This window comes from Centruroides sculpturatus, unplaced genomic scaffold, assembly GCF_000671375.1.
Source record: "Centruroides sculpturatus isolate CEXI.00-Female unplaced genomic scaffold, Cexi_2.0 scaffold1673, whole genome shotgun sequence".
Lineage (NCBI taxonomy): Eukaryota > Metazoa > Arthropoda > Arachnida > Scorpiones > Buthidae > Centruroides > Centruroides sculpturatus.
This window is the reverse complement of record NW_019386135.1, coordinates 83,453-108,456: the sequence shown is the minus strand read 5'-3', so window position 1 is coordinate 108,456 and position 25,004 is coordinate 83,453. Positions and strand designations below refer to the sequence as shown.

General features: G+C 28.2%; 1 protein-coding gene across 1 annotated transcript in view; it reads right to left on the bottom strand.

The window, feature by feature from the left end:
- Nucleotides 1-25,004, bottom strand: part of LOC111613759 (chromodomain-helicase-DNA-binding protein 1-like) — a 97,577-nt gene that overhangs the window by 13,123 nt on the left and 59,450 nt on the right. Inside the window, 8 exon segments of the mRNA XM_023355106.1 lie at nucleotides 3,199-3,375; nucleotides 12,133-12,344; nucleotides 12,396-12,479; nucleotides 12,481-12,579; nucleotides 16,717-16,902; nucleotides 17,813-17,917; nucleotides 22,852-22,959; nucleotides 24,095-24,245. Of these exon segments, the coding sequence (XP_023210874.1) occupies nucleotides 3,199-3,375; nucleotides 12,133-12,344; nucleotides 12,396-12,479; nucleotides 12,481-12,579; nucleotides 16,717-16,902; nucleotides 17,813-17,917; nucleotides 22,852-22,959; nucleotides 24,095-24,245 (1,122 nt within the window).

Here is a 25,004-nt window from a genome sequence, read left to right as displayed (position 1 = left end):
TATATAAAGGAATTGCCACAATTAATTTTGCACATTAATCAAATCCTGCATTAAGCAAGGGATACCTATATTTAAAAAAGTTTTTCAATTGAATATAAAACATTCATAATTAGCGATAAAGATTAAATATGTAACTTTTTGAGGATTCAAACTTTATTTTGTTATAATAGTTATAACTGTTTGAAAAAAGAATATTTTACAGTTTTCAAAATAAAGACCTTTTCCTGAATATTGAAAATGTTTTCATCATTTTAATTGGTATGAAAAACTATGAATTCAATGAACTGATTATAGAAATGAAAATTGACTAATCAGAGGCCTAAGATTAAAACTGTGGTCTTGTAACATGTGACCTAAATTGCTTTTCAGAAACAAGTAGCAGCAATGGATTAACCCTTTGCCTCCGAAAATACCAATCAATCGTTACCCCCCATTATCAAGCAAAACTTTGAGGGTACCAATTCATCGTCACCCTAGTAAAAATCGGTTTTTATAAAATTTATTGTGACAACAGATGTCAGCACTTGATGGCACCATTTTGTCTATTGTCTGTTTTACATATTTTTCTCCAGGTGGTGCTTTGATAACTAATCATTCGTCCACACGACAACACACCTCCGCTCAAAAGTGAAATTCAGAAACTTTCCCGTGCTTCCTGCCGGTCATTCTTTTTCTGCCTTAATAATTTGAATAAACAGTGCCGTGTGTGATGTAACTGTGTTCACACATCAATTAGAAATTGACTTATGGTTATCTTGTAGTCTGCTCGACGAAAGTTTAGTTACTATGTACAGTAGAGCATCGATTATCTGACCCCTAATTAATCGTCACTTCAGTTAACCGACCGTTCTAGTCAGCAAATTTCAAATGTCCGCTAGTGATGTGGGGTTACAATATTTGGCTATGTCTTGGCTACTTTAATATTATTTTTGTTAAATTTTTGCGTGTCTTAGCTGGCAACACGGCTCGACTATTGAAGGGTGGCCAGCATTTAAACGAGACTTAATTTTCTAATTATGAGTGGTTGTTTGTTTTGTGAGCAATAAAATAATTTTAAAAGAATTTTTAATGATACAATAGCGACGATTATTACTTTAAAAAAAAATTTGTTAGGCTTAACAACTATGAAAATTCAACGCGAAGTTGGTTAATAGTGATATACTAATATACTAATTACATGGGATATACTAATATATAATATACTATAGTAATAATGTATTTTTTTCATTATTTTCGGTTATCTGATTTTTTCAGTTATCCGACCAACCTGAGTCCCCAATTGAGTTGGATAATCGATGCTCTACTGTAACTTTGTTGCAAAGTCATGTACATTATGTACATTGTTATGGCTGCAGATGTAAACAGTTAGTACGTGATAAATGCCATTCCCTATTTGGGAAAAGGTACTGATCCTCAGAAACAAATATTGGCTACGTTTTTCATAAAGGAAATAACATCTATTTTACATGAAACAAACTATAACACTACTATGGATAACAGGTACACATCTGTATCTTTGACAGANATTGAAAATCTGCAATAATTTTTTTTGTAATTGTCAAGTTGCTCTAAAAATTTCAGAAAATATTATAGTAATATATCAATTTAAACAAATACATTACAATTGTTAATGTTTTTGTTACTGAAAAAAGTTGGGTGTGTTTATAATTTTGAAACAGACTGTAATTATAAAATTAATAATACAGCCATTCCATGCTTAACATCAATACTCCATTCCTGAAAATTAGACATTCTGTAGAAAAATGTTATTAGGAGCCTATCTGCCATTATTCTAAATGAGGAATATTATAATTTGTTTTAATATTAATATAAATCCAAAACATTACTAATATACAATACAATGCCCATATAAAAGTAATAAACTATTGTATTATATGGTATAGTCAAAAGATCCAGAACACTTGGTATGATTACTTAAAAACACGTGAGGATTTCATTGCTGCATGCAACCCATCAGTAGACACAGAAAAAGCCAAAGGTCTTTCAACAAAATACACAAAAAGTTATGTCAATGTTCTTTTCTAACTTTCAAATTTCTTCCAGAAGGATCCACCATCAATGCAGCAAGTTACTGTGAGGCACCTGAAGCCCCACAGAACATGAAATCAAAATGTCCAGTCCTTCACTGATGGAGTGATGCTCCTGCATGTTAATGCATGACCCTATATGGCACAATCTGTGGAGGATCTATTGAGGAAATGTAGTGGAGAAGCATAGTTCCATTCTTCCTACTGTCCTTTCTTATATGATTTTCATGTATTTGGCCCAATAAAAAACACCATTGAAGTGATGAGAATTCACATTGGATGACAAGGTTAAGGAAGCATTGATACAATTGGTTCATAGTAATTACATAAATTCTATGAGAAAGATATCAAACACTTGATGCCAAATCTGGTGGCAAGACCAGGTTTAGTAAAACTGTCAGTACCTTAAAGGTTTAACTTGTTAGCTTTAATAACTGTCTTTAAATCAGACATTTTAACATGTAGGCTAACATTTCATCTTTGTTTTGTTAAAAAAGGAGGATGTAACAATAGGCAAGTTTTGTCAGTAGAGGTCAACACCACACAAATTCTATATGAAAGATATCAGGCACCTGGTGTCTTTAGTGGGACAAGTGCCTAAATAGCAATAGGAGGAACTTCTTGCTTCACTATAACATACAACAGAATATTTCAAGATGTTCTGGAACTTTGTGATTGTACCATAAGGTGACAATGTGATAGGCTATGTGGGCCAATCAAAACAGGTGGCATGGCATTTTGTCTAAGAATGTTATGCTCCCTTATAATAGTGTGCATTCTCATATCAGCTTAAACATTTTAAATGGGATGTTCTGCACCATCCCACCTACATCCCAGACTTAGCTCAGTATTTTAAAAAATTATTAATAATACTGTGAACAAGGCATTTAGACTTTCTTTATACAAACTATTTTTCAAAATGAGATATCAAATATTTGTCACTGCCAACCATTTATTAATTAATATAAATGTTATAGTTAGTTAGATATAAAATGTAAACCAAAACACAATAAATTAATAATTAAGATGTCACTTTGACTAAATAAACAAGATGTATCAGCATCTTAATGTTAATACACTTTTCTACTTTTATTATAAGTCTTTAATTATTTTAAATTAAATATATATACATCAACTAGACTTATCTTACCTGTCTTTATGATGATCCCATGATTGTGAAGAATTGCCATGCATCCATCTATCACCCATTCCACTTGATGAACCTTGGTTGTAATTTCGATATGATGATAACATATAACTATTAGGAGTACCTTTCTGTAATGGACTTCCTTTCTCTCTCGAATAATTACTACTTTTATCTGCATGGCTAAAAAATTAATTTAACAAAAAGTTGATTTATATAAAGTTGTTTGTACCAACAATTTCATTTTTAAACTTAACAAAATCTGATTGATTATATTAATACTAGATTTTTTATTTTTGTTTAATATAATTGAAGAAACAAAAAAAAAAAAAAATTGTGATTCATGAATATTTAAATCAAGCATTAATGAAATAACATTATTTAAAATATTTTGGACAAATACTAGTAATTTAAATCCAAACAAGCAATTATTTATTGTGAATTGTCACAATGCCGCACTGCAATTTTTCATCACAATTTTCTCAATTTTTTTTTTAATAATGTCTTGCCTCTATATATCATACTCTTCTTATTAGTAATAGCTGTGCCAATCATCTAACTAACTCTATTCAGCAGAAAATTTTTGAATTCATAATGACTTTCAGTTCAAACCAAAAGTTTGTATATAGTTAATCTGGGCCTCCTGTCCTTTTGAACAATTTGGTTTACAAACAAATTTTTGCCCCAGTTGCACACAATAACCTGGTTCCTGAACAAACTACTTGGCCACCAATGGTCAATTTCCTGTATTTCCAATGTTAAAGAAAGTTGATGACCCATCCAATCAATGATGCGACTACTGGTTCAAAAGTTAGAGATGTTGAGATCACCTTGTGTCACAATATGAATCATCAATGTTGTTTTTGTTTAAATTACATTTCAATGAACATACAGGAAAAATACTATTTCAGTTTTTCAGTATGTGCCATAGTTGAATTTAAATCAAATTAATTAATAAAAACCACATTAATTGACATTCATGTAATATAAATGGCATTTAAAAATTTTTGTTTAAATATGCTTAAGTTAAATTAAATTACAAATATTTACTAATAGGTAATGATAATACGAATAAACCTCTGAACAACGGACAGTGAGGGAAAGGTAAAAAATTTGGAGATGGCCATTGTTTGGAGGTTGTTAGATAAAAAGAAATGTTCCTGAGATGTTGGTCGCAGTTGGGAGGTGGAATGTAGTAATAATACAATTGTGAATAGGTAAGACCCGCCTAACACGGGATCGATGAAATTTGAATAATGCTATTTTGCAATTAAAATAAATATATTTTAAACTCAATACGGGCATTCGTTTCGGTCAATTAAACTTCATTTATAAAATTGATGTTCGCAGTTACAAACAATAACTAATTAATAATAATTTAGAATTATTATAATGAACCAAGGAAGGGATTTTATTCATTAGAGTCGATTCCTTCATTAATATTTATACATATTTTTGACTCATAAATTAATTATATTTAAAATTTTATAAAAGTAAAAGCCATAATAACTGGATTTAGTATCTCTTTATCAATAAAATATTTAATGACAGAGACACAGAGAGAGATTTTTATTTATTTATTTATTTAATAATGTTTAAATGTAAATTTTAAATTTTAAAGTTAATTAAAACATTAATGCTCCGCTCAAATTCATATCTTAAGCTATTTAAAATCATTATTACGTTGATTTACAAAATCGTATAATTTGGGCGAAAAGAATTTTAATTTCAAAGCAATATTATTTTAACTATAGAGTTGCTAAATTGCTCCGCCCAATTTAGCAACTTTATTGTTTTATGCATTATTTAATGTAATTATTACACTAATTTAAATATAAAATTTATCAAAATCAGAGATTTCAGTGATTAATAATACCCTACTCCGCCCAATTTAAAAATATTAGAGTAAAAATACCATATCGGTTATACTGTAATCTCATAATTTAACGCTCGATTAAGAATTTGGCTTTTTATAATTACGAATTTTAATTTATTAAAGAACTTGCTCCGCCCAATCTGAACCGTTTAGGAATGCTTAAATTATATATTGCATGCTACTTAGAAAATTTTAGTGATAACTTTTAAGTTTGGTAAATTTATAATTTTATTTTGTTTCGGTAAATACGCTGCTCCGCCCAATTCAGGAACTTTAGAGTCGGAATTATTGAGTGTAGTTTTTCAAATACATCATTTAATTAACGATTAGACTGCTATATTACAAATTTTACACCATTAAATATCTTGCTCCGCCCAATATGAAAAATAGAAATTGTTTTAAAAATATATTTTATTTTATTTGGAAAGTTTCGTAGTGAATAAAAAATGTAACCTTGTGATATTTACCATTTTTTAAAATTGATATGTTGCTCCGTCCAATTTGACTAAATTTCAGTTAATAATATACTTACGTAAACAAATTAGAAGTGAATTTTGATTAAAATTTTGGTTTCAGATGAATTTTTTTCGTCTAATTAAACATTAGGCTCGATGCAATTTTTGGAAGATTACAGAAATTGGCTCATGCCTATAAAATTTAAGTCTAGCGTAAGGATTTACTCCGCTCAAACATAATAATTACTTTCCACATTTATTCAGATTGATTAATTTATTTAATAAGAGCAGTAATTAAGCTAATAATTGCATTAAGATCACTTAAAGTGGCTATTAATGAAGAGACTCCGCCCAAATTTGCAAACTTTTTCTTTTAGAATGCCTTGATCTCTACGTCATTTGTCATAAAAATGTGGTATTACCATATCCTTTTTCATAAATAAGTGATAATTTATGAGTGGATCACTCATGATTGATCAATATTCATTAAATAATAAGCTTAATTTATTAGAGAAAATTCAGCAACTCTGGGCAAATATGAGTAATTTTTTGTTTCAAAACATTGAATTTCACCCAATTCATCATGAAATAATTATAAGTTAGCTTAAAATCCATCAAATTACGCATTATAACTAAGTTTCCGAATAGATCGATCAGAATCGATCAGATCGTTCAGTTTAAATTAAAAAGTTTAATTTACTAAAAAGAAATTCAGGAAATTTACTAATAACCTAAATTTAAAAATGATATGTTACCGAATGGAAAACACAATAGATTAACTCGTCAGAGATTGATCAAGATCAATCAGAATCGATCAGTATATGTTCAAATGGCTTAATTTAATGAAATAAAACCCGAAAAATGTTACCAATGATTAATTCATGCCATAGCCAATCGGACGAATTTACCTGGTTCGATCAGGATCGATTAGAATCGACTAGTTTATATTAAAAGACTTGATTCACTAAAAGAAAAAATTCCGAAAATTTACCAATAAACTAAATTTAAAAATGGAAGATTATCGAAACGATCAGCACGATCGATTAATCGATATCGAAATTTTAATTATTTAAAATCGATACATAACAGATAAGATACCTATTGTATAGATACGTTTGAAACTGATGAAACCAACTCAATTAAGATACATCAAATTATATTTAAAAGAGTGAAAAAAAAATCGTATCGATCTGAAGTATTGATCAATCGATCGCCATTTTGCGATCTATATTTTCATATATATATGTTATTTTTTAAACAATTTATTTAAATAATTTGATCATCTACGAAAATATCTTTTGCACGAGGTAAAAGGGAAGATAGGGAAGGAGGGAATTTTCTTTAAATCAAATAGATTTAATTAAAATTTCAATTAAAATCTTTTGATTTTTCAAACTTTTTAATTAAAAACTTTCACCTAAATCCGGATTAATTAAATTCAATTTCTTAAAATCGAAATTATTATTATTCGTAACGTCCGAGATTACAAAGTTATTAACGTGATTAGTCTTTAAAAAAATAATTTAATAATTGATAATCGATTGTTATAATTGTAATCATTATCGTTAGTTTATTTATTTGTTAATTATAATTAAATATATACACATTATATTAAAAATAATTTACAATCAGGATCGATCTGATTCAATATTGATCAAGGATTTTTCTAATTTTTAAAAAAATCACAGTATTATTGAATTTTTAATTTATAACATTTTTTTTGTATTTGTATAATAAAATTTCATGTAAATTAATTTAAATTATATTAAATTATTTTCTTTTTGAATACTGTATCAGTGTCCCATTCAGCTCTGAAATTATTAATATTTTAAATCAAATTAATTGTTTAAGATAAATTTTAAAATTCATTAATTATACTTAAAATATTTATTTAGGAAATTGTTTAAATTAGCTTTGATTTTTTTTAATTAACTTTTTGAATAACGCTTTCATTGCTTTTTATCCAGTAATAATTATAGTTGTAATGTCAACTGTAGCACAACTTTCTGTAAATGACAATAATTACAATATATTAACAATGTAACGATACTGTACATAACGATATAATGTTACAATATATAATATTCTGTAACGGTACAACGATATATTGTACACAATATACTGTAACAATAAAATGATGTACTGTACACAATACCTCTATAGCAGGGGTGTCCAACCCGCGGCCCGCCGGCCGCATGTGGCCCAAGGCAAGTTCCAATGCGGCCCAATAAACGTGTAAACAAAACCGACAAAATGTTTTAATTTTTTTTATTATTTATCTATTTCAACGGCATAAANTCAAGCAAAACTTTGAGGGTACCAATTCATCGTCACCCTAGTAAAAATCGGTTTTTATAAAATTTATTGTGACAACAGATGTCAGCACTTGATGGCACCATTTTGTCTATTGTCTGTTTTACATATTTTTCTCCAGGTGGTGCTTTGATAACTAATCATTCGTCCACACGACAACACACCTCCGCTCAAAAGTGAAATTCAGAAACTTTCCCGTGCTTCCTGCCGGTCATTCTTTTTCTGCCTTAATAATTTGAATAAACAGTGCCGTGTGTGATGTAACTGTGTTCACACATCAATTAGAAATTGACTTATGGTTATCTTGTAGTCTGCTCGACGAAAGTTTAGTTACTATGTACAGTAGAGCATCGATTATCTGACCCCTAATTAATCGTCACTTCAGTTAACCGACCGTTCTAGTCAGCAAATTTCAAATGTCCGCTAGTGATGTGGGGTTACAATATTTGGCTATGTCTTGGCTACTTTAATATTATTTTTGTTAAATTTTTGCGTGTCTTAGCTGGCAACACGACTCGACTATTGAAGGGTGGCCAGCATTTAAACGAGACTTAATTTTCTAATTATGAGTGGTTGTTTGTTTTGTGAGCAATAAAATAATTTTAAAAGAATTTTTAATGATACAATAGCGACGATTATTACTTTAAAAAAAAATTTGTTAGGCTTAACAACTATGAAAATTCAACGCGAAGTTGGTTAATAGTGATATACTAATATACTAATTACATGGGATATACTAATATATAATATACTATAGTAATAATGTATTTTTTTCATTATTTTCGGTTATCTGATTTTTTCAGTTATCCGACCAACCTGAGTCCCCAATTGAGTTGGATAATCGATGCTCTACTGTAACTTTGTTGCAAAGTCATGTACATTATGTACATTGTTATGGCTGCAGATGTAAACAGTTAGTACGTGATAAATGCCATTCCCTATTTGGGAAAAGGTACTGATCCTCAGAAACAAATATTGGCTACGTTTTTCATAAAGGAAATAACATCTATTTTACATGAAACAAACTATAACACTACTATGGATAACAGGTACACATCTGTATCTTTGACAGATGAACTATTGAAGTCACCTTATAATTTGACCTTAGCTGGCATTCTTAGAAGTAACAAAAGAGAAATTCCTGAAAAATTAAAAAATTCTAAATCACGCGCTGTTGGTACTTCAATGTTTTGTTATGACGGCAATAAGACATTACTTTCGTACAAAGCCAAGTCAAATAAAGTTATTTATGCTTTGTCGACTATTCATGGTCAACTTAACATTGATGAAAATACAGGAAAACCACAAATAATACATTTTTATAATAGTACAAAGGTTGCGGTAGACACAGTAAATCAAATGTGTTCAAATATGAGTCAAACCCAAAAGGTGGCCACCATGCATATTTTATAATATGCTAAACCTATTAGCAATCAACAGCTATGCTATCTATGTCTCTAATAACGTTAGAAAAAAAAACTGCGATGTCCCGGTAAGATTTCTTTACGAAGATGAGAAACAAACTCATGGAGCCCCAGCTACAACAGCGGTTACAGATAGTGCCTTTGAGGCATGATCTCAGAACCATGATACAGGATATTCTAGGTGATGTGCCCAGTGTAGAAGCTCCTAGTCATTCTGTATCGAATCCGCGTAATATATACTATTTATGTCTATCGAAAGCTTGACGAATGACAAAACACTGTTGCATTAAATGCAAAAATGCGTTTTGCGGCCTCCATAATGTTAACATATGTAGCAACTGCATGTAATCTTATTTCCTAAATATTTTGTCCTTATTTAGTTCCTATTTAACCATACTATCAATATTATGCCATGTAACAAGTTCCTATTTTTATTAAACAATTTTGTTGATATTAACGTGTTTTAATGCGTAGTCCACTCGATGAATGTGTAGTTATAATGTAACTAAAATTAAAGTTTAGTTATCTAGGGTTAAAAAATTTTAATTAATGGTTTTTTCTTAATTTATTTTTTCTGATAATTTTTTATTTCATTTTTAGCATATTCATGAAATAATATCACTATAATAAGTTTATTTAGCTATAATATGTCAATGTGTTATAAATACTCAAGTTATGCCGTTCAGTTCTGACATTTTATTTTTTTTATTGGCAATTTTTTTCTTATAAATTTCTCTAATAAAATGTATTGAAAAATATCACATTTAAAACAAAAGATATTAATAAATGTATGTAATTTTTTTCATATGAATATAATAATAATTTGATTTTTGGTGAATTTTTAAAATAATATCGCCTGACTGACCTATATTGCCTTTGGACAGTTTACAAAATTAATGTAAACAAGATGGCAGTGGCAAAGGGTTAACGGGTATTGTTACATTTAAAGTTGCTTTTCCCTGCAATTTTGAAATTTTTAATTAATTGACATTCTTGTGATGACATCAGAAAATATGAATGATGTGTAGTAAAGTTTGCAAAAAATTTTTCAGAAAAAGAGCAAACTGTTTTACTACTCTTAATTAAAACTCACCCAATAATAGATGAATAGAGATACAAAATAAATTTGATAAATAGGGAAAAACAACACGTGGCAGAAAATTCATGGAGAAATTTCTGTCATCATTTCCCCAAGAGCAGTTTGAAGTCTGGAGCAATCAAAAATTTATTACTAATTGATACTTTATAAAAATGTAATATATGAATTATATATATATTTAATAGTTGTTTATCAGATTTTANAGAAACAAAAAAGAAAATTGTGATTCATGAATATTTAAATCAAGCATTAATGAAATAACATTATTTAAAATATTTTGGACAAATACTAGTAATTTAAATCCAAACAAGCAATTATTTATTGTGAATTGTCACAATGCCGCACTGCAATTTTTCATCACAATTTTCTCAATTTTTTTTTTAATAATGTCTTGCCTCTATATATCATACTCTTCTTATTAGTAATAGCTGTGCCAATCATCTAACTAACTCTATTCAGCAGAAAATTTTTGAATTCATAATGACTTTCAGTTCAAACCAAAAGTTTGTATATAGTTAATCTGGGCCTCCTGTCCTTTTGAACAATTTGGTTTACAAACAAATTTTTGCCCCAGTTGCACACAATAACCTGGTTCCTGAACAAACTACTTGGCCACCAATGGTCAATTTCCTGTATTTCCAATGTTAAAGAAAGTTGATGACCCATCCAATCAATGATGCGACTACTGGTTCAAAAGTTAGAGATGTTGAGATCACCTTGTGTCACAATATGAATCATCAATGTTGTTTTTGTTTAAATTACATTTCAATGAACATACAGGAAAAATACTATTTCAGTTTTTCAGTATGTGCCATAGTTGAATTTAAATCAAATTAATTAATAAAAACCACATTAATTGACATTCATGTAATATAAATGGCATTTAAAAATTTTTGTTTAAATATGCTTAAGTTAAATTAAATTACAAATATTTACTAATATAATATAATATATATATTATAATACTAGGTAGCCAGTTAATTAAACTCAAAATAACAAAATAATAATTAAAGCTGGCCTTACACCAAAATTAAAATCAAATCAATTGAAACACAATAATTTGGAAAGTGTATAAAATACTTGTTTGTCTTGACAGATTTGGTTGTATTTCATTCAAGCAGACTGAAGTCTCTATTTATAGCACTTTTTTATAAAGTGATGGTTTCAGTTTCAGTTGGTGGTGACAGAACATTTTGCTTTTAATATACATATATATAATGTATATAGATACAGATAATATTATATTGCATTTGTAGGCATTTTTATGCATGAAATAGAGTTTAAAAAAAGGGCTTTGTTTTGGGGGTCAGGAATGGATTAATCCATTTTATATTGTTTCTTATGGGAAAATTTGTTTTGGTTTGAGAATGAAACGATTTCCAAACGATTTTTAGGAACAAATTAAATTTGAAAACTGAGGCGACTGTATATAAAAAGTTTATTTCATTCATACATATAAATAAGTGATTATAGTATGATGTAAGCTATTTGTTATAATTTCTTACTATTTGATGATTTAATGTGATTATTTTACATTTAAATTACACAATTTTTAAATTATGACAAATTTTTATGTGTAACAACCTTGAGTTGTTAAAGTGTTAATGTATTTGGATTAAAACAGAAAAATTAATAAGTGGTAAAATAATTTCTATATAAGCCTAAATAGAAACTAGTAAAAACTTGACTGTTTTTTTATAATATGAATAGTATATATGTAATAAAATACTGCATTTATTAATTTTATAAAAAAATATTTTTTGAAGTACAAACCTGTCTCTCTTCTCTCTATCTGACCTATCACGATTTCTTTCATTACGACTTTTTTCACTTTCTGTCCTTTTCCCTGATGTTGATCTTTCACTTTTCTCTGATTTATCATTTTCAGTCGGCCATTTAGAATTGAATCCAGTATGAGGCTGACTTGATTTCTCAGACTTACTAGGATGTGGAGACACTTGGCTATGTACACTATGTTGGCTGGACTGTAAATTAATATTAANAAAACATATAAACAATAAAAAAATAACAAATACCTCATCACAAGTTTTGATTTTTTCACTTTCTCTATCTTTATTTTTGTCATTATCTTTTTCTTTTCCTTCATCTTTCTCCTTCTTCTTCATCATGTTCTCCTTCATCTTTCTTAACAGCGTGTTTATATGACTTGTAGAGTTCTTTTGCATCAAGTTCCGTAAATTTTGATACAAATATCCATAGAAAACTAAATATAATTAAAAAATGAAAACAGCATGTTTATATGACTTATAGAGTTCTTTTGCATCAAATTCCGTAAATTTTGATACAAATATCCATAGAAAACTAAATATAATTAAAAAATGAAAATAATAATTAATTTTCTAATTATANTAAAAATGTGAGCAGCTGTAATATATAAATTAAAGAATTTTCATTTATTAACTGCATCTAGGAATGTATGTATCCAGCAGATACATAACGGTTTTTTATTGAATTTCTTAAAAATAAAACAGTTGAAGTGTTAGTTTTTTAGTATTTCTCATCTGATATGTTCTGAAGCAATTCCCACAGTAATTTTCAAGTTTATGACATTTCTTGCAGAGAAATTTTATGAAAACCAATACCTTTTCACCACCTGCAGTAAATTCTCTTGTAGTGTGAGTGTGCTGTACTGAAGCAATTGTTATGTGCAACAATTGCGATTTAATAAAATAATTATGTAGAATATTTAACCTTTACCACAATGCTATACATTATATCTTTTTCTCCTGGTTTCAATGATAGGACCAATACCATACATTTCAAATAAGTCGTTGCAGCTTTTTTGATAATGCGATTTTCTTGCTTCAGTGTTATTGCCCTGCTGTCTCGCGATCAGTTTTATGATAAGAAATCTAATACTTTCAATTTTGCAACAGTTAAAATTCATGTTCATAATGTAGCAATATCATTTAGTAATTGTGAATAAACATTTATTTGGTAATTTTATAAATATTTCTTAAATTATTAAATATATAGAATTCATTACTGGCAATACTAGTTGTCAAATCTGAAACAAAACAATTTGTTAGTTGTTCAACCAATTACTGATAAAGAAGAGAATTTTTGAAAACAAAGTAATAAAAAAATTAGCAATTTATTTATTGTAGTTCACAGTGGGGGACTGGCAGAGTCTATTACTTTCACAGGAGAAAATAAACAAAGCTTTACTACTCTGAATTTGAAAAATAATACAATCCCATGAAATTTAACAAATCTGATATCAATAAGACAAAGTTGAAATTATTTATAGTGAGTTGATATTTGATAAGTTTAGTTTTTGCATTTCCAGATCAAATTTCAGAAAATATAAATGAAAATTTGTTTTTAATCCCACAAGTATTTTATACTTTTAGACAGTATAGAAAATGTAGAAATCTAAAATATAATCATAGTCGAGCATTTATATACATATCAGTAAAAATATAAAAATTGCATTAAAATAACACACTTTGTTGAATGTCTTAAATGAAAAAGTAATTGAATCGAGTCCTGCCACCATACTGATTAATGTGCAATCAATTTTGAGCGTCTTGTGTTATGTGAAATGCGGAATTTTTACCGAATTTTCCGATTCATGTTCCGCAGTTTCCTAACCCTCCAATTTAATTTTCCTTTAAAACTAATTGAAAATCTAATGGAAAAAAGGGGAAAAATTCCAATCTCCCCTTTCGTTTGAAGTAAACATCCGCCCATTTCGAAACTAATCCCACATTCCAACTCCAAAGTTGATAGTTAGCATGGTCCCGGGAACAACTTCGACCCATCCGCATACCTTTTACCTCACAACAAGCCATCACGTGACCATTCTCCCATGACGAACTTATAAAAACCCCTTCCTTCCCCTTCTCGGGGGAGTCGTTCATCAGCCGCCAAACAAAGGTTTCCTCGAAATTTCCTATGGACTAATATATCCTAAAACTTTTAAAATTGTGTCCTAAGAATTCAGTTCACCTGGATATCCAAATCGATTTTCCTACCGGATAAGGGAAACCATCAAGAGATATGGAAAAAGTTTTTGTGAACTCTCTCTCGGCCCTTCGCGTTTTAGGGACTCCTATATTTTTTCCTTGACCGTAGTTATTGTAATATATATGTAGCTAATAAATCGTTGTTTTTTTTTTGTTAAATTCTGTCTCCTCGTTTACTCGTATATCGCCTGTCATCTTGCTGATGCACTCCTCCCTCCGCCACTCGACCCGAAACATTAAAGCCCGTTACAGCGGGAAAAAGAATACCTTCCATCCATCCTGACAGTGAGAAGGTTTAACAACCTGTTGTCAAATCGGTAGACCTACTCCCTCCCCGGTGGTTCACAGTTACATCAGGGCTTCTTAAACTATGGATTGTGACCCCGTTTGGGGTCGTTTAGTGAAATCTTGGGGTTGTGAGATTTTAATGCAAAATATTAAAAATAATTTGTGAGAGTTTGAAAATGGCACGTTTTGTGTCATTTCTGGTGCAGTGTGACAACGATTCAGCAACACTAAGTGTAGTGTGAACTAGTGTAGTTTGTCGCTTTTCAGTGTATTCAGTTGTCTCTGTTCCATTGTAACACAAGAGTAAACTGTGGAAGTACACCATTATTGTTTTTGCAAATTTGTATATATCTTTATTTTATATATATATAAAATAAAGATATATATATATTTTTTTTGGGGGGTTGCGAATAAAAAAAGTTCAAGAAGCCCTGCGTTACATCAAATTAAATAATTTACTCTATCTGTTTGCAATAATATTGTAAAACACACTGCACTTATAGTTTAGCATTTCCAATTTTTGAATTTTATTATATTTTATATATAAAAATCGAAGAATAAAAACATAAATGCATAAAACTTAATAAAAAAATATCTTAAACTTCAGATAACACATAGATGTGAGGGACGAACAGACCCACAATAAAGTATTATTTTAAATTTTAATTATTGAAACATTCCATCATCTAAATTTGAGCGTTAGGCTAAAAGCCATAAAAATTTATTTCCCATGGAGTTGGTTCCTTGTTGAGGAAAATCCAGCTAGTCAGCGATGTGTCACCCGGAACTTTCGATAGAGGGCCCATATTGGACGCCAAACCCTTAACAACAACCACCTGACCTCATGGAAAAAACCCAAGAGGAATAACAAGAGAAAATGGAAAAAACACCAGAGGTCAGTCGTCTTCCAATGTACGTCCACCAAAGTCGTCCTCCAGGATTTATACTGAGACCAAGACTCCAGGATTAATTCCGTGCCTCTTTAAGGATATCATCCTGACTTCCGTGCCTCCACACCTCCAGGCTCCTGCTAACGAACAAGATCCGGAATCATTCTATCGAACATTCCATTGGCGTCAACAGTGTCATCTAACCACAGATCTTCGACCCAAATGAAAGGTATTTATCAACCCGCAATTCGTTTGTAAACTCTCTCTCTCGAACGGTCTAGTATAATTAGGGGCTATGCCAGAAATCGAATATATCTGTATTTTCATTTGTTATAATTAAAATTGTTATTTATTTGTTACTATGGAGTCCGAGTGAGTCACTTCCTCGTCTCTCTCCTCACCTCTACTCTGAATCCAACCACTCACCCGCTACCACTCGCGTGATGCAAAGTCACGATTTCCGAGTCCTGTGAGACTCGGTGATGTCACATCCTGACTTGGTGTCAAAGAGACACTGACCCTAAGGTCACATAAACATGAGAATCCATTAAAAAAAAATTAATAGTTAATAATAATTAAAATCGAGAAAAAATAAAGCTTTCAAGGTAAGGAAATTTCTGTGGTAAAAAGTGAGGTAAGCAATCACGTGACACCTCTCCCCCACCTTCTGTAACCAAATAAGACAAAGTTGAAATAAAACCCTAAACATCAGTAGAAGTAAAAATAAACATTGGCAGTATCTAGGACAATAAACTTGAATAGGAGCAAAGATGAAACATGACACCTTGTGATTATGCTAATTACCTTCTAATATTAAAAAATTAAAATCTTCAATAAATTTTAATTTCATTAAAATTTTTTGACTGAATTTACAAACATATTATAAAACTGGAGTAAAGTAACTTTTTGTCTACTTTTTGACACTAAATTTTTATTAATTAATTTTTTTTAATTGGTGCCAGATTGACGGTGGGTATGCAATTTCTATTTGACTGTGCATGCGTGCGACAACAGGTTAAGGAAGTACGTTATTGAATAAAAAAATTATTTTCAATACAGTTACAAAAAGTAAACTTGCACAATACTGAATTTGATGAAAATATTAAATTATTGAACTATACCATTTAATATTTTCATCAATTTCAGTATTGTGCAAGCTATATATATATAATATGAAAAATATCACAAACCTTTTTATGTTTTTCTTTGGTATTTTTACGTCCTGATTTATCACTCTTCCTTTTTCTTTTCATGGCTTTTGAATCTGATTCCTTAATGGAGATTGGACTTATTTCTTCTTCAACTTTTAATTTACTTTCAGTTTTATATTTCTCTGCTTTTGTTCTATTCTTGTTTTTCATTTCTTTTGTAGGAATCTACAAAATAAATTTTTTAAGTTAATCCAAAAATTTAAAATTTTATTTTAAAGAAGTTATAAATGTATTGTTTATTATATGACCTATTTACTTAACCAATAAATAGAATATTTAAAACTAAAAGTTAAAATACTTGTTTTTAAGAATCAAGTAAGAATTATGTTTGATCTTTCAAAATATTTACTGTTGTGAAAATTATTTCTGACAGTTTTTCCTATTTATAAAAAAATTTCTTGCAGGTGACCTTTGATTATCTAAGAACTTTATGAAAGGTTGTATGTTTAAATACAAATCANATTAATAAATTAATAAATTTTATTATTTCTTTATAAAAATATTTTATAATCTTTTAAAAATTAGAAAAATCACAAATATTTTTGTAATTTTCATTCAGTTTTTCTAAAAATTGTAAATAAAATCATAAAAAGAAAATTAATGTTAATAATAAAAATAAACAACAATGCCACTGAATTAAATCAACAGACTATTTTTAGGCTGCATAAGTTAGAATTTTTTTTCTTTTTCTAAAACTGACAAGTAATTAATGTTTTATTTTTGTGTGAAAACTAAAGTATTATCTTAATCATGAAGGAATGCCATTTAAAAATTATTCTGTATAAATATTTAAAAACTTGAAAAATAAAGAATGAATCTACATAAAAACTAGTTATATTTTTGTAATGTCACTAATTAATTATATTAATTATTTAAGATTAATTTAAATTTACAAATGCAAATACTATTATTAAAGTTTAGTTGATAAATCCTAAATCCTATTTGTTATTTTACATTAGTCATAAATCAGAACAATCAAATTCCTATTAGTTTATTAGTGTATTTTACAACAGAATAATTCATAATATATTTATTACAATTACTATATTATGAAATTAAAACACATGTTTCTTACCACAGATGATCCAGAATGACTATCATTACTATCATCCATTTCAACAAAAGGTTTACTCAGATGAATTTTTTCTATACGTCTTTTCCTATTTTTCTTTGGTCTTTCCTAAAATGAAATAAAGAAAATAATTAATATATCAGGTTTACTTAAAAGCAAGATTTAATGAATATTTAAAATTATTTAATCTGTTAATTAATTATAAGTACAAATAATTTTTTGGAGTATAAAAAAAAATTGTTAACGTTTTCAAAATCAAACTTGAAAAATCATTAATTACAGACAATTCAATGATACTACACAAACTTTTAGCAATATAAAATGATAATTGGCAAAATTAAGATAAAATTCTAAAATTCTAATTTCTTAACAGTAAAAGATTCAAAAGTACAGGTAATCCCAGTATAACACGGGAGTTATGTTCCAAAAAATTGCCATGTTATGCAAATCTGTGTTATACGAAACAAAGAACTAGTAAGAAAAGGGGGGGTTAGGTTCCAAAAATTAAAAAAACATGCTATTATATTTTCAAAATTAAGATAAATATCTTTATTAAAATTTTCTTACGCGATACATATTAATATAAATTAAATGTTTTCTTCATCATCACTAAGCACTATTAACCGAGGGCGTTTTCTTTTTGACAAGATATCCTTATCCTCTGAGCATTTTTCTGCATTATCTTCAGATCCATGCTCTACCTTTTGCAAAAAATATGTTAATTTAGATTGCTTGTTTTTTAGTTAAAAGATCTTTATAAATTTCCTTATATGGTGCTAAGCACTTATGAAGAATAAAGCACTTATGGAATAAGGGAAAACATCTGGCAACACAAAATTAGAAGCGTTGAGATCTAGCAACACTGAAACAAGTTTCGAGAAGGATTACGTGTATTGACCAGAAGGCGGAAAAGAAAATCTACATACTTAAGTACTAATAGTTCACGAAAATAATAATTTTTGTGAACTATTAGTACTTAAGTATGTGAAAATTTATTACATTTTGATTGCACGAGGGTTTTACCCAATTCTCGAACTGTGTTAGAGTGAATCTGTGCTATAGAAGTGCCGTGTTAGATGGGGGTTACCTGTACATTAGTTAAAATTTTTATTTAAAGTGATTTTAATAATAATAAATTTAGCTTCAATAAGACTAAACACCCTATTTGGCATTGAATCGATAAGTTTTTGTAATTGTTGAAGTATGATTGAGTCCCAGGCATCCATTATTACAATCTTAAGTTCATTTACTATTTGATATTGCCTGTTTTCTTTATAGACTGTTCTGGTTAAGATGTCCCACAAATTTTCTATTGGATTTATGTTGACTTCTAGAGATCCAATCAATCACACTGATTTTTTTTAACTTTAAAAACCATTGTTTTGTTGATTTTGAGTTGTAAATTGGAACATTATCCTGCTGAAATTTCCAATTGCTTCCTCCTATAATTGATCCAAATGTGTTAAGGTTATTGTATAGTTGTTCCTGGTATTTTTGAGAATTCATATTTCCATCTATAATTACATTGTCTATTTTGCCATTCCAGCCAAATGCTGTCCACACCATCAAAGATCCTCCAGCATGTTGCCTATTCATTTGAGGTTTTCCTTCTTTCTGCAGATTGTGCTAATAATATGACAATCCATTTGCCCACTTAAATTCCACTTATTTTCATCTATATATATATAAAAACAACTTCTCTCCATCAAAATGACCATGACATTTTTATTAGCCCAATCTTTTCTAGCTTTTTTATGCTTAAGTATTAATTTTGGCTTTGATTTCATCTTTAAATATTTTAACATTCTTATTTTCTTTTGTGCATTTCCACACAGTTACATGAGATACTTGGATAGGGATCTGTGCTGCAATTTGTCTTGTAGATATTCCATCATCTGTTAACAGCTTGAAAACCTGTCTTTTGTTCCATGATGTCAGTTTAGCATCTATTCCTGGACATCTCATTTGTCCATAATTTTCTTTTTTTGTTAAAACATTTTGTACAGCTGTTTATTGCAGCTGCTACATACCTTAATGACTTTCCAGAACATCTAAGATATGAATTTTGATGATTTCATCTAGTGCTAATGTTGTTCCATGAAGCATCTTAATTAAATGTTACTTAAACAGAAAACAAAAGTCAAAATGGAAGAAATTCTTCCAAATAATTTCTTCCATTTTGACTTTTGTTTTCTGTTCAACTAACATTTAATTAAGATGTTTTTGGCAGGTCTCTGTTTTATTCAGGTTCCATTTAGACAAGTTTTACTGTATGGTGTTATTTATATTTTTTTAAAAATTCTTTCAGCGCATTTATATGAAATATCATAATAAATCATTCTATATTATATAAACATCTGAATGTGATATTTACTTCCCTTCTTCTAAATTAATTTTATGCTATTTTAAAACATTTAGATTAATGTTACATATATGAATGGCACAAAGTGACTCAAAATAATAAATAAAACAATAACATAATTTATAAAGTAATACTTTATCTAAAATATTGATCATTTTAGCTTTCAAAATGATTCAATTAAAAAAAAAATCAAAAATACAATGATTCTGTCAACAGATTATGCAATCAAATTTATAAAAAAAACATTATTTAAATGTTTATCGCAATGAGTCTAAACATATTTAATTAATATTTCTATTATATACAAGATTGCTACTCAAATTTTTGTTTTAAATTCCACAACTTTTCCTGACCAACTTCGTACAAATTCCCAGACCTTCACATCTCTTACAGTATGACATATTAACAACATAAAACATCACTTGACTTATTCCACACATACACTATTGCTTCTCCAACTTTTTAACTGGTTACTTTTTCTAATTAACTTTTTATAATCAATGAATTAGCAAAATTAAAAATAAAATAAGAAAGATAGAATTATGGTGTGTCATACTACTACATAATACTAAAATGTTTTATTAAACAAAAATAATTTATCCCGTTATTAACTAATAACTGTAAAACTTCATGGCTTTGAAAAGAAAAAAAAAACAAAGCCATTATTTATTATTAATTTATACTTTTATACATGGATTACACAGACTTTTTTGTCTGTGTAATCCATGTATAAAAGTATAAATTTGTCCCTTAATAAATTCCCAAACTTTATAAAATTGTTTTGTTACATGATCAAAATTATTAAAATAAAATGATAAATAATATCATTTGAATTAATATTAAGTTATTTAACATTTTTGGTTCATTGTTATCATTTTTTTCATCAGTTCATTAACACCTTCCCTCAAATTGAAAGTGTAAATTGTGAGAGATAATAAAAAAAATTTTGAAATATTTTAACTCTAACGTTAAATTATTAAGTGTATTAGATTTTTCTCTCTAATTTATAATACTGCATAATTAATGTAGAAGTTTTAAAATCTAAAAGTATTTTAAAATTTAAAAATAACAATTGTTGTTGTATGCTTGTATATTTTGTGCGCTATAATTTTGGGGAAATTTTGTGTATGTTTGGGTAAAATTTTGGATCATGAAAATATTCTGCACCAGTTTTCATAAGTTACATTGTACCAAAATACTTCTTGCTGCCTGCAGACAGCTACACTTTGTCAGCCATACTGTCAGCAAACAAAATCAACAAAGCAACCAAGGAAACAAATTCCCTGACTTTTTCTGACCATTAATGAAAATCCCTGATTTTCCAAGTGTGTAGGAACCCTGTTTATACCAATAGTTTTACAACTTTTAACAACTACAGGACACTCAAAGTCTGAGTATTATTTTTGTGGAACACTAGGTAATTTCTTTAAAGATTTTATCAAAAGACACATGATAAAAAATGCTGTTTTTGTATTCTAAATTATAAAGACTTATAGTTAAATAACATAGTTTGAAAATTTTTATTTTTCAATATTTTTAGTGAAAATAAAAATTTATAATAAATGTCTTTTGCAAAACCTTAGGATTCCAGAGAAAACAGTTTGTTACATACCAAATTAAAAACAAAAAAATATTTCTTAGTTTAAAGATAATTCAACATCTTTCATTAGAAAACCATAATAAAAAATAATAAGCATTTTTTATTCATTAAACAGTAATCTTGTAATAATAATCATCATTAATAAAAAACTTCATATATATAGTATCACATCTGAATTTATTTCATAACTAGCAGACCCCGCCACGCATTGTTGTGGCTCAAAATGTATCTATTATAAATTTATAACACTTCCCCCGTGGGGGGGGGGATTTTTCGAAAAATTTCTTCTTAGTGTACATTCTGTCGATGTACCCTGTTAAAATGCAATCAAAAACGCAAAAACCCGCATCTAAAATAGTATAAATAGAAGCAGAGTTCTTTACCGTAAGCCTTAATCCTAACCATCTCCCTTCAGCGAGGTTGAATTTCGACACCTATATTATATAAAAACACGTGTGTATTCGAATGCAGCGCTGTGTCAAAATTTCAAAGGAATTGGTAGGAACAAATGAACATTACATTTTTATTTATATAAATAGATAGATGATGATCTGCTTTAGTTCATTTTCACAGAAAAGCATAATGCCTCACAGAAAACCAAACTTAGGGCATCATACTCATAGTGCCATCTGTTGGACATTAAAGCCTTAACCATAGATGATATCATGTAATTTATATGAATGTTTAACGGAATAATATACAGCCTATGTCCACCCTGAAGTTCCATTCTTAATATTGGTGAAAGAATTTTTGAAATCGGACGAGTAGTTTCGGAGATTACCTGCTGCATACAAACTTACATACAAACATTACCTCTTTATAATATTAGTATAGATCAACTATTTTGGTCTCAAACAGAATTTGAAAGTGAATAACTATCTATGAAATAAATTCAATATTAAATTTTCTGATAAAAATGAAAAACTATTGACAAGTGGTTATTTTAAAACAAACTAATGAAATTCTATGAAAATTTCTTAATATAAATTATTTGAATACAAATAAATTAAAAGTTATTTGGCAAACATATTTAAATATATATATATATTTATACTTAATCACTACAACATTAAAATTTACCTCTCCAGCTTTTTGTTGATCTACAATTCTTTTTAGAACTTTTAAAAGATAATCAGCTCGAGTCTGTAGATTTTTAGATTGAGGTTTTTGTTCACCATCAGGTAATATCTGAAAAATTTAGAATCGTATTATTATTCACTATAATTTAATCAACGAAAATTTAATATGTTATATTACTAAAATTAATGCTACAAATATATTCTAAGTTTTATCATGGGATGTTTTAATACATGTAAGTTTTAAATATAATCTATCAAATGTATTACAGTAGAGAGTTGTTTATCCGAATCAATTAAAGACTGGTCGTTCGGATAACTTATTTTTCAGATAACCGATTATGTACGAAAAAATATATTAACCCATCCTGTGTTGAAATTTTTTTTCCATTGTGTGTCGCTTTGCGTTGAATTTTCGTCGATGTTAAGCCTAATGTAAACTTTTTAAAATAATAATCGTGGCTATTGTATCATTAAAAATTATTAATTTATTTTTTACAAACAAAATAAATACATTGAAAAATATAAAAACAAAAAAAATTATACTTTAGAAGTTAATCTAGTATCAAAAACGTTCGATTCAGCATGACACACAGTCCTCAGAAAAACACCACACAAAAGTGCCAGTGCTGCAAGCTAAAACGCACACATCAACGAAAAAAATATTGGAGTAGCCAAAGATATAGGCAAAGATTGCAGTGCCACAGCACTAGCAAAAATTTAAATTTGCTTACTGGAATTCTTTCGGATAATCGACGCTCTACTGTATAACTTTTCTTCAATATCATTTTTTTTTATGTTACTTATATTCATAAACCATAATTATATTATTATTATAATAATTAATTACGAATAGAAATGTAAATATATAAATTCAGATGTGTTAATGATTCAATATTAATGTAAAATTTTTAGCAAAACATTATAGTTTGTAGATTTAATAATTTGTCTAACATAGTCAAATGATTAACAGAAATCATATCAACAGAAAAAATAAAATTGTTGGCATTGATTGTAAGTAAAATGAGATATTGGAATTAATAATTTATAGTTTTTCTAAATTTTCAACCTTCATAATTTATTTTATTAAATGCTCTTATACAAATATGTAAAATTCATATTACAGTTTAAAATTTAATTTTTATAGATGCTAATAAAAATCTTTTCAAAATTTAAATCTTATATCACATATCACATATTTACCAAAAATAAACAAGTATACAATATAATATGTTTAAACTAATTACTTTATCTCCAAGTCCAATATTAGGATCCATCTTTATTGCTTCCCAGCTACCCATACCATATTCATAGATTCCTCTAAGTAGTTTAGAATCATCTTCATTTGTCCATGGAACATCCCAATGTGTATCTTTACATTTTGCATTCAGTATCCATCTAAAACAAATTAAGAAAATAATTTCAGATTTAAAATACTTATTGTAAAACTTATTTAAAAACTTCTATTAACATCACTTATTTCTATTCACTTATATAACTATTAATATAAATTTATTATTTTTGAAAGAAATATGCAATTATTCAGAGATTGTATTATTTCCTAATGAAAAATTTATAGTAAGGTTGCTATTATATATAAAAATTTGTCATAACTTAAAAACTATATTCTTTAAATGCAAAATGATTACATTTAATCATCAAATAGTAAGAAATTATAATAGCTTACATCAGACTATAATTCACTTATTTATATGTATGAATGAAATAAACTTTTTATATACAGTAATACCCTGAACTTACGCGATAGGTGGGACCGAGCGGTAACCGCATAAGTCGAATTCGCGTAAGTCGGGGTATAATTTCGCATATAAATACATACAAATAATTTTTAATTGGGGCCGGAGACTAAAGAAAACAATAATTTAGAAAAAATGTTTAATAAAATCTTAGATAATACATATGTATAACAAATTAGGCCTGTATTATTATACAATTTTTCACATTTACTTGATTATTACGCAATAATTTTAACATTGTTTCCATCTCAGCGATAATACTGTGACGTTTACGAATGATGTTTGAATTTAAAGATTGAGCATTTTTCACAGCTTCGAGAATTTTTTCTTTGCCTTTTATAATTGTTCTGACCGACAATTCCGGTAGATCAAACTTCTTTGCCAATTCACAAATTTTCAT